A 12,128-nucleotide genomic window follows, 5' to 3' on the forward strand; every position below is an offset into this window, starting at 1 on the left:
ACAGTACCTTGTCCAAGTACATTTACCTGCTTGTATGTATTACATATTCATAGGATTCCCATACAGATAATATAACTTTGTAAAAAAAAAAAAAAGGGATGATTTATATTTTTATAGAAAACAAATACAGATTTACAAATGTGTCTTCACATTGAGCAGAAACCTACCCCAGGAGTAAAAGGATTCAAAACATCTCTGCAAATGGACTTTGGCCAGTACAAAAACTGCACAACATTTGTCAAGTGAATAACTCCATAACATGAAATAATGTAGGTGTTATTTGTTGTTTTGTTTGGGGTCTGGGGAAAGCTGGTTCAGTGTAAAATAAAACAGCCCTTTTGAATTAAAACAAACATTTGCTTTGGAGTCGATTTCTGAAAAGTAACATCATTGACCATTTACAATTCTAGCAATTGCAATGCAGTAAATATGTACTGCATGTGTCATGAGCAGAGAACATGACATACCCGGCACCAGGAAAGGGTGTGACTGCTCAATGAGTAAATGTCATGGCCCAGAGATAGGTGGGACAATTGGAGAACCTAGAAACATCATCTCACCTTTTTAATTTTGCTTTCCAGATCCATCTGCCCTGCGCTGGAGAGTCTTCTCGCCCTCGTTGCCAGGAAGATGTTAAAGGCGTCTCTACAACTTAATACTCTGCGGACACAGTGTGCGTACAGCTGAGTACTCTCTGCTAGCACGCCGCCTCCCCACTTAACTTCCGCTATCCTGCAGCTGTAAGACTGACAGCGAACAAAAGAAACGTGTATTCCAATCAGCGCTCAGAGACAAATGAACTTCAGCCAATGGAATGCAGCAGCTGGTGTCCCGCCCGTGAGATGAGCCTGCAGTAGAGGTGTGCAGCTTGTGATGTGTAGTCCCAAACCAAACTACATCAGAAGTTAAAGTGTGGGAGGGTCACAATTCCTGCTCCTAATTGGCCAGACAAAACTGGGGGTAACATATTTTTTTAAGTAGTAGCAATGGTTATGTTACTATACAGATAGAAAGAAAAGTTGCCAGATGTCCATGATAAATGATCATTGTTTGTGCTCTGAAGTATTGCATTTTAATCTGCATTTGTAAGGGTATAAAAATACATTGTAAAGTTTTCAGTTTTGTTTTAAATAAATGGATGGGGGAACTCCCATTACTATTTAACAGAACAAAATAACTGAAACCAACTGCTCAAATATGTATTGCGATTAGCAGTTCCTGTTTTAGTGAACTAGTACTGCAAGGAGGATATTACTTGCAAGTTATATGGAATAAAAAGAAAAGCGAAGAATATGTTCCTTTTCCCATTAAGTTGGCACTAATAATTTATCAACTGCTAATTTGATTGTTTTTAGTTGCACAAAACTCTGCTTTGGAAATCCTAATACAGTACTCGGAATATATATCTAATAAATATGTATGTAATAAATATGTACAGTACATACAGTCTCACACATACACACATGTGGATATGGCCAGTAATGAGTATTTTAAAATAAAATAAAAAATGCCTTAGTCATTTGTATCATATTTTTACTTTTCCTTCATTTTACTTTTTTTTTTTGAGTTTCAAAAGAGAAAATAAATGGTACCCAATGTGAGTGACTGTAAGAACACATTACTGAGAGTGACATATACATTATTATACTAATTGACTGTGGGCTTGCCTTAAATAAAACTATTATTCACTCAGTAATGTGGAAACTGCATGTAGTATTATTAGGTTTAAATGAAGTAAAAAATGCACGTCAAGTTAGCAGATAAATAATTATAAGTAAGCAAGATGGCATGAAAACTTACATTTGTTAAAGTATGGATAATGTGTGACGGGCCAAAGTAAGCGGCAAATAACATTGATCTTTGGTATCAACAAATTTAGCAATGTTGTATTTTCTTTCCATTTGGTATGCCACAAAAACCTTCAAATTCATTTTTTTAACATTTTGAATACATTTTCTGTAGAGAGAAATCTGTACTTTTGAAAAAAAAACATAAATAGAAGGGCCACAACCACAAGAGCATTGTAATGTCATTTAAGATATATCTTGCAAGCATCTATAATATTTGTACCATAATGTGTATATATATTTATATTAACAGTGCTTAAAAGTGAGTTTCACTGTGACAAATTGCTCCAAGCTGCAATGAAATCAGACACCTCACCACCAATGCAAGACCCTTTGCGGGCTGAATGTGGCCACGGGCCGCTAGTTGAAGAGCCCTGATATAGAAGCAGGGTGTGCAAGAGATCACACGAAGATGGATGCACAGAGATGCTACAATGTTTATTGCCATAATGAAAAGGGAAAAAATTAAACTGCAAGTAAATCTCTGCTGGAGAACTGAGGACTGATGAGACCCAGAGAGAAAGAAATACAGAACAATGATACTATGGGACTCCTAAGATTTATAATGTCATACATGCTTTACACTAAAAATGTTTGCCAGCACATTTTTTATTGTAATCTGTATCCATCTCTTGCCAAACAGGCCATTAAAGGGCTTTCTCCGTACTGCAATATGTTTGTTAATTTATCTTGTGTATTATATCATCACCATATTCTGAAAATATTGTGGCTCACATTCAGAACTTTTTGATTGTGTTTAAATGCATATTAATATTAAGAATTATATTTCATTTTGTTTTTCACAATGTATTTGTTCTACAGTAGCTGTATGAATTGTCCAATTGTTGCATTTTTTTTTATTGTATTCCATCATGAAGATAAATGTTCTGTTGATACCCCACCCCAGTCTGAAATGGGTGAATTCGGCAGTAGCTGTACTGTTTTTTCACTTGTTTAAATAACACTATTGTGGGGAAATTGTTCAATCCCTCGGGCTCCTGCACAAATGCATATAATGCTTCATTGTATTAAACTGGAACTTACAGCCAACTTTGCCCACTAAATCTTGCACTCTGAATACCTGATACTATTTCTCTTACTTTAAAGTTCCAACACAACTTTCACATAGACATTATTTCCCAAGGTTACCAGGTTAGGACCGAAACGTCATTTTTTGTAATTTAATAAATTGGTTATACTTTTTTGAATGCACAGCTGATTTGGTTATTGACCTAGCTTGATGACAATTCTAGAACCATTGCCTACCAGCCTGGTGCACCTACCTTGCATATTATACTTTTTAAATATGATATTTTTTTTATTTTCAGTATGCCTGGTCTGACTTTATTGTTCCTGTCAGTAACCCAACATACCACTTAGGTCAGATGTAGGAAACCCACAAAAGTTCATAGGCCGCATGGCAGAACATGAATGTAAAAAAAAGGGACATGTTTAAGTATTTCTCAACTCCGGAGAGGATGACATGGTGTGTGTAATTCTTAGCATGACTCCCTGATTCCTCCACTTGTATTAAAATATATGTAGCAGGACCATCCTGGCTACTATTGTGTCCTGGGGCTGGCCGTAAACCCTGGTACAATCAGGTTGCCAGTAGTTGGTATGTGTTTTTCTCCCTCACCTTTGGTACTGCATTTGAGTGACAGCGGGGAGGGGGCTGGGGGGTGGTACATCCTGTTCTAGCTGGGACAATGGGGTGCCCGCCTTCTAGCTGTACTTAAGGGCAGGACCGCCCTAAAGTTAGTAGATTGTCCTTCCCTCAGTTGTCAGACAACTGGAAGCCTGAGAATGGGGCCTTCCCATGTTCTCTTCCCTCCAGGGAGAGTGAGCGTGGACCATACCTCTGCCTCTTCTAGGGAGGTGGGAAAGAGCAAGGACGGCTGCGGGTGCCCTTGGCCTGTAGTGATGGTCAAGGGACATCTTCAGTGATAGCTGATCTGACAGACTGCATCCGGCAGAAGACTGCTGTGTAACTGTGCTGTACAGAGTTCCTGTTGTTTTATACCTCCTGCCTGGTGCGTGACCTTACTGGGGGAGAGATAATAAGTTCTACCGTGGGAGATCACCTTCAGTTCCTGGAGCCTACGGCAGATGGAGGCGCTGCACTGCTAAAGAGATATGTGGGGTATTAACCCCAGAAGCCTGTTTCTGTGTCCCCACTACCATCGGCGGACGACTCAGCCCTCCTGTTGCCAGCAGGTATATGCACCATATACCTTGTAATGGCCCCTTTCTGCTATTGAGTGGGGGAAACACCATTACATTTGGAGGCACTGCTGAAATGTGTAACAGGACAGGCTTTCAGCGAAACAAAGCTGGAAGTAACAAGGTACGCTTCCAGAGCATGTGCTAATGAAGGAAGGAAGCTAGGTATAGTGTCCAGGGGACCCCGGAATACCATAACCAGGGCCCACTTTCCCCACAAGGAACTATGGCCTAGACTGCCCTATCGGGTGTATGGTCTGGAGACACTAGGCTGCTGGGACCACATTACAGGAGGAGGGTCTAGCTACAGTTTTGGTTCTGTCCAATCCATAGTGTCATGGTCCCTCCCTCAGTATTAAAGATGTGGGTATCCATCAAATTTGTGTGTCTGTCAGTACTCTGTGCTGTGACTGGTTATGCTGCCCAGCCTGCTCTATTCTGCCTTGCCCCATCCGGAGGGTGAGGAAGCTCAGATTAGCCTAGGGGCCTCAAGCTCCTGGGTGACAAGTCATATCCTACCCAAAGAAGGTATGATACTCCTGGGCTGGGATATTGTAAGAAGTGGGACCAGTTAGGTTATGTTTCAGTTATGTTATGTTCCAGTTCAGTTATGCTGTTCCATTGTAATAAATCTATTACATTGAATATGGTTTCCAGAGCCCTTTCTACTGCTATCATGGAAGTTCCTGCGGGGATAAACCCCTGCCTATGGCAGGAGTCCTGCAGGATGGAGGCGCTGCAACTTGACTGACGACTATCCTGTACCCCAATCCCTACAACTTGGTGAAGACTCTTGGCGGAGTCTCAGCCTCAGGAGAACCAAAAGGTGAGGACCACATCACCACTAGCACCTATCTACCATCAAATCTCCCAGTGGAGGGGGGTGGGGGGTGGATAGGGGTGTTACATTGCAATAAAGAAAGCTACTGTGATAATTAAGCTGATAGCCATCTTTCACCTTCCATTGTTTTCTGGCCTCGACAGATAATGTTTGAGGGAGATCTGTGGATAACTTATAAAATCACCAAAGACCTAGCTCATGCAGAAGTGCCAAATGAACTGCTCCCCTGCCACTTTTACTGCATGCTACGGTATGTACCTAAGTCACATTATCAACCCGACCTTACAACTGCTGAACAAACCAAAGTTTCTGAATGTCTCTCTGCTATATCATCCTGGTTGGCCCTCCACCGCCTTAAACTCAACATGGCAAAAACAGAGCTCCTCATACTTCCTCCCAAATCTGGCCCTACTACCTCCTTACACATTACTTTTGGAACTACGATCATTCACCCAGTAGCCCAAGCACGCAGCTTAGGGGTCACACTACTCAATACCCGACTAGCACCCACTCAATACCCGACTAGCACCCACCTTTAAGACCCACCTTAAGACACACTTACTTAAAGAAGTATATGAATAGCACTGTGGATAATACTGGACACATGATACATAAAGCTTGGCCTCCTGCAGACGCACTTACCAGAACTCCCTCCTACTGTCTCTGTACGTTCTCCCTACCTACCAATTAGACTGTAAGCTCCTCGGAGCAGGGACTCCTCTTTTTTAATGTTACTTTTATGTCTGAAGCACTTATTCCCATGATCTGTTATTTATATTATCTGTTATTTATTTGATTACCACGTGTATTACTACTGTGAAGCTGTATGTACATTAATGACGCTATATAAATAAAGACATACTATACAATACAATACAATGGAGAAGGGACACAGGACTTTAAGTAGAGTGATTCAGAATTGAAATTAATTGCCTTTACTCATATAGTTCACCAATCACATTTACTAACTGGCGATAACACAATACCAGTGTGACTTGACTCTTTGGCCCCAAACAGTTACAGTACAGTAAATCGTTTAGCCATGTCAAGAAAGGGGATACTGAAGCAATCATTCCACTTTCAGTCAGAGGATCACTGTGTGTCAGATAATAGGCTTAAAACTTTGGTGTCATTGGTTATAGTGATACACGATACACTTATGACACAGAGATCAGCCTGCAATTTCTAAAAATGTCACACACGTTAATAAATCTAGTAAACGGCACCAGAAACATTTTTTGGTAGAAGCAAAATAACTTGTTTGGCATTTGAAAGTTTACATTTGTCATGTGTACTTAGGGCACACTTTGTTACAGTCTAAATGTTTTAAGTGACTGCCAAACAAATGGACCTTGGTTTACTACTTCAGATTATATTTGCAGACAGTTAGACAATAACATCAGTGGACATAGTACATGGCACTGTGTATAAATGATTCTTTTGAAAGTAAAAATGTAAAATATGCTCCCGGTTGAAGTGTAATGTTTTTTTAACGTTTTTTTAACGTGTTTTTTTAACGTGTTCCTTCTAGATATGATGCTGTACAATAAATCCAATATTTTCCTGGTCGTATACAATATGTCATTTTAAAACTGCATTGAACCTTTTCTCTTAACAAATATTTAATTTTCCTTAACAACAGGAAGCAACAGAAAACAGCTAAACAGCTCTTTGGCTTGTTAACTGGATGAGAGATCCAGTAAATACATTATTTGGTGGTGAGACAACCATTGCATTTCCTGCTTGCTTAAGCAGATGCCTTAAAAGCTAATAAGTCCTGAACTTTGTTTTAAGCAGCAACTTATGATTCTCAGTTAAAAAAAAACTATGTTAAATTATGTATATCATCTCTATTATACATGAATACAGTATATGTTTTTAATACTCTGAAACCCAGGGTTTTATTAATATTCAGTATATTATAGCCTAAACTGCCAAAAACTGCAGGCACTATTGTGAATGTGTGTGAATGTGCTCACAAGTTATATTTGTATTTGCTGTATGCTATATGGTGGAAGGTTTTTGTCACTTTTTTACCCACCTTCATTTATTTAATGTGTGGTTGAAACCTATCCCAGCTTCAAATTTTAAAGCCAGTCTTCACACTGATGAGACCCAAAAAGTCAAAATAGCTGTGCTGAAAAGCAGTGTAATGTGGCAGGCATAAGCTTATAGGGGTCCGTTAAAATGGATTTGAAGCAATTGGTGTCACCGTGCTCATTTGCATGGTATCACCCAGAATCCCTAGCTGCAGTGGAAGCATTGTATGCTAGGAGATAAGGGTTGCTTGTCCAGGGCTACCAACAAGGGGTGACAGGCGGGACATGTGTCGTCTTGTGCATTCAGCTCCCGGGCCTCTAGTTATCACCACCGAGCCCTGGCTCTCCCAGCTGCTGCCGCCTCTTCCGTCCCCGGGACTGCCTCTCTCTTGTGCTGGAAGCTGGGCTCCGGGTGCACCTAGCTTTCGGCTCGTACCGGCGGGAGAGAGAGGATGGTGTGGAAAGAGGAGGCAGCAGCTGGGGGGAGTCGGGTCCGGCAGAGGCAACCAGAGGCCTCTGGTTGCTGCTGCTGTGCCCCAGCTGTTTCCTGACTCTCTCCATGCCGGGCCATCATCTCTCTTTCTCGCTGGTGCGTGACGGAAGTTGGGTGCACCTGGATTCAGACCCAGCTTCCAGCGTGCAGCGGCGGGATAAGTGCAGGCCCAGCATGGCAAGAAGCGGCAGCAGCTACAGAGAACCTGGGCCCAGTGGCGGCAACCTGGGGTAAGAGGTAATTGTATTTGTGTGGGGGGAGGCAATTGTATTTTGGTTGGTGGTTGTAATTGTATCGGGAGGGGGTAGTGTGGTGTCTGTATCTGGGGGTAATGGTGTCTGTATTGGAAGGGGGTATTGTGTGTGTCTTGGAGGGGTTGTGTTGGCTGTGTGGGAGGGGGACTTGTGTGTGTGTGTGTGGGGGAAATTGTTGAGGGAGTGGGATTGCATGAGAGGGAGTAAATGTAAGGAATCCGCTCCACGGTTTACTGGTTACCTTACCTTGCAGACCGGTGCAGTTCTGGAACAGCTTTCCTGAGGTTTGCTGCAGCCTGGATTCACTCAAAGCAATACACACTCCCTCTGGTATCTACTGCAGCTGTGCAGCCTTTCATTGCAAACTATACTTGCATTCACTCATTAGGGGCAGGACCTTCACACCCCCGCCGGGGATTGGCCCGCTGGCCTTTAAGTATTGCTTGCCCATAATGCTCCTTGCCGAGCATAGTCCTTACTGGATGTCAACTGTTTTGCCACAAGCTCTCGCTTGTTCCCCTTTGCTGATACCAGGTCACGCCCTGCGTCCTTCAGCTTCCTTCAAGCCGTTTGTTCTCCAATGCTGATTCCAGGTTACGTCCTGCATCCTTCAGCTCCCTTCAAGCCGCTTGTTCCCCTGTGCTGAAGCAGAGGTTCGTTCCTGCGTCCTTCAGCCTCCTGGATTCCTGCACTAAGTAGTGGTTTCGTCCCTGCGTTCTGCAGTCTCCTGGATTCCTGCACTGAAGCGGAGGTTTCCCTGTATCTACAGCTTCCTGGTTCCTGGGGCCTACTCTTTCCCTAATATAGAGAGGCCGTGTCCTGGTTCCTGCACTGAAACAGTGGATTCCCTTGCCCGCTCAGGACTTTTGCGCTGTAGCACTGGTGCACCCGTGCAGCAAGACGGTGTGCTATTCTGGTCTGCCTACCATCTCCTGTGACCAGCACCATGGGCCATGGTCGTCGCTCGCGCAAAGGCCAACCCCGCGCTCCTAAGCTGAAGCGGGTTTCTCCTATCTCCTTATTGCCGAACTCTTGCATGGACAATGTTTATCCTGACGTCTCCTGTTCTGACCCTGGCTTGTACAACGACGACGCTGTCTTCTCCAATCCTGATCCTGCGACATATGACTACGAACTGCGCAATCCGGATCAGTCTGCGCGGTCTCAGGTCGGTGCTTTTACAACCCCACCTCAGCCTCGCGGTCCGACCCTGGTTTGTGGCGAGCAGAACCCTGACAGTATGCTCGGCCCTACAAACTCGGACCCCGCTGAGGTGTGGGTTGGTAAGTTTTTTCCTAAAAACCTGTCCCAGCCTGTAGACCAGTCCCAGTTTGAGAATAATTATTTGTGCGATATAATACCTCTGATGGAAGATCCGTTTATGTTGGAGGGCTTGACTCCCTTGCAAAAGAAATGCCGTAATAATCTGGTTTATAAGGCTTACTGCCTCAGAGACTTAAAACAGTATCTGGCCAGTGTTTTGGCCATTGCTAACATTGCTTGCTCCCCTGATTCCCCTTTAACTGGGGAGGAGCTGAGTCCTGTGGAACTGGTCAACGCCTGTAGTACACTCAATGCCCTGGTTTTATCTTTGGACATTCCTATAGTATTCCCGGAACCTTCCGTCATGGTGGCTCTCGCTCACGAGACGCTGCATTTACTTTCCCGTGCATTGGATGATTGCTTGTTAAAACAGGATCGTCTCTTAGCCGCTCACGCCGTCGTTTGGCGGTATCCCTCGGCTACCAGTCCTGTTGCTAAACCGGGGGACGTATCTCTCTCTCCGGGAGATGACCAAACAGAACTATTACCAATATCTCCCAACGTAGCAACTGCCACAGTCCCAAGCTCTGATTGTATGCCCGGGTTCCCTGACACTAATGATATGTCTACATTAACCCCTGCCGATCAGTCCTGTGAGGTCCCCTTGGAGAACACATATGTGTCACTAACTAACACTAAGGTTCTTGTATCAGAGAATAAGTCCCTTAGTTCTCCTATTTCTAGCTTTGAATCCCTCTCTCTAGGTCTTGAGGGTTTTCCAGCTTTAAACTCTGCTAGACAGTCCTGCGCGCTTTCCCCGTCAGAGAAAGAATCCCTAAGTTCTGTTCCCAGGGTTATTTCTGTATTAACCTCTGTGGGGCAGCTCTCTGAGTTTCCTTTGGTAAATCCCTGTTCTCTGTCAGCCACGGTCACGCCCCTAGCTTCAGACGAGAGATTCCTGCGCTCTTCTAATACAGAGAGAAGGTTACCTATGTATTACTCTCAGGCATTGTCTGCATTAACCCCTGTAAATTCTTGCTGCCTCCAAGTTAATGCCTTCGTTGTAGCCTCAGAGAATGAGTCCACAAGTCAGACAGCAGAGGTTGCATTGAGGGATTCCCATAACCGTACGGAGTCTCTAGATATTCTTTGCTATAAATCCCCTGCTTCAGCTCAAGTTTCCGCAGTTTCGTCTCCGGAGACTTCGGCTAAAGTTCTGGTTCCTGTTAAATGTATTCAGGAGTCAGGTTTTTCCCTAAGCTTAGTCGCAGAGTTCCTTCTCCCGGGTATTTCACTGAACCAGCCTGTCGCCCACATAGCGGTGATCCCTGATTCAGCGCATAGTTCCCACATTATGGAGTCTGCAGTAAGTTCTGGTTTCCCAGACATTCCTTACCAAATACCTACTTCAGAGACCAGTGCAGTTATGATTAACCCCCATGTACTGTCTGAGTTCTCCTCCTCTTTAAGCTTAGGGTTAAAGGCATACAGTAGTCTGTATGTCTCTCCTGGGGTTCATATTATGTTCCCAGGAATGTTTGCTGACGCACGGTTTTCTCCCAAAAGTGACGCTTTTCCATATAGATTAGTAAAAAGCTTGCACACTCTTTCCCTTTTCGCTGAATTGTGTCTTTCTAGTTTTGAGACTCTGAGAGGTAATGATTCTCCTTCTGATTCTGAAGCTCTTCCTACAAGGAGTATCCTGTCTGGGGGTCCCCCTGATTTCTCTCTCCAGGCTAATTCTCCAGGGATCAGCATATCTGTGGTCACTCCCTTAGTACTGTCTGAGGTCACCATGCATATATTACAAGTCCTGGGGTTTAACTCTGAGCTGTTTAGCTGTCCTGCCTTTGCTGAAACCCAGTCCCTCAGTACTGTGTCTAAAATGCCCCAGCAAACATGGGGTTACTCTGGGAAGAAATTAAAGCTCCTGTCTTAAAGGGTATTTTTTCTCACATGTCCAGCAAATTTAGAATCTCAGTAAGTGTTTCTATGTCACTTATCAATACATCTGATTTTTTCTCTAATCAAACCCAGATACCCTCACTATCGGTTAGGAGTCCTGTGATCAGAGATTTTGCACTAGAAAACACACCAATTCATGTTTTTGTCAGGTTAGGTACCCCTGTGGTTAGGGCCATTGCAGTTTTAGAGAAGACTCTTTGTACTCCTAAGGTGCATGTCATTAAGAGTTTTCATAGTTCATACTTGCTACTTGTTGATTCTCAGGGCCCTGTCATTGAGGTACAGACTTCAGCTTCTGATGTTAGCTTCCCTCCCACCACTACCCTGGCTCTGCCTTTTTCTCAAGCTACTGATTTGAAGATCCCAAGGACTATCCCTGATTCACTGACAATATTATCTCCCAATGAAGATTTCCCAGTATTGGAGAGCTCTACTGTTGTTTGCTTCTCTGCTCCTGCTAAACCATGGTTTTGTCCCTCGGAATTTTCGGTTGCCCCTGTTATTTCCTCTCAGTTGGAAATACTCTGTACGTATCCCAAGATTTCGGTCCCTATGCCTGGTTTACTGCTTGCCTTGTCACCTTCCATACCAATACCGGGAGATGCTTCTAACCAGCCTATACCTTTACTAACCATTACTTGGGAGCCTTCTAGAGGAAAAATTCCTCGCAAATTCCAACATGCAGTGGTCAGCCAAGACTTTTTCTGTTACAAAGTTTCTCCTGGTGTATTCGATCAACTATCAGGGCCGCTGATCCTAGATTCAGGTTTCTTTATTAAGGACTGGGCTTTCAGTGGGGGTTCTTCTACCGTTTTTGCTCTGGAACTCTCTGGTTCTTCACAGCCCTGGATTTCCAAGACATTTTGCGAGGCAAGCCATGTACCAAGGATGTTTCCTCCATCAATTTTATATCCTAGAACTGTACTCACCAAAGAACTGCTCGTTTACGGATGCCCTTTCTACCTAAAGAATTTTAGGAACAACTCAATGTCCCCAAGGCCCATGGATGGTCCTGTCTGGCCACAGTTCTCACCGGGGGGTGGGGGTACACTAAGGACTAATCATGAGTCTCTGGAGTACGACTCTAGCCCCAATCCTAGATGGTTCAGCAATAATTCCCGGGCCTCCAACTCTATGAGTGCTCATGTTCGCCCGGAGGTCTCGCGTGAAGGTGGGGGTACTGTAAGGAATCCGCTCCACGGT

The 12,128-nt window shown here is 43.8% G+C and overlaps 1 protein-coding gene across 1 annotated transcript in view; it reads right to left on the minus strand.

Moving 5' to 3' along the window:
* The window catches only part of TES (testin LIM domain protein), a 47,472-nt gene extending 46,624 nt beyond the window's left edge, over positions 1 to 848 (minus strand). Inside the window, exon 1 of the mRNA XM_075599983.1 lies at positions 561 to 848. Within this exon, the coding sequence (XP_075456098.1) occupies positions 561 to 587 (27 nt within the window). The 5' untranslated portion in view covers positions 588 to 848. The remainder of the gene's footprint in view (positions 1 to 560) is intronic.
* Positions 849 to 12,128: the final 11,280 nt, after the last annotated feature.

This window comes from Ascaphus truei, chromosome 5 (genome assembly GCF_040206685.1).
Source record: "Ascaphus truei isolate aAscTru1 chromosome 5, aAscTru1.hap1, whole genome shotgun sequence".
Taxonomy (NCBI): Eukaryota; Metazoa; Chordata; class Amphibia; order Anura; family Ascaphidae; genus Ascaphus; species Ascaphus truei.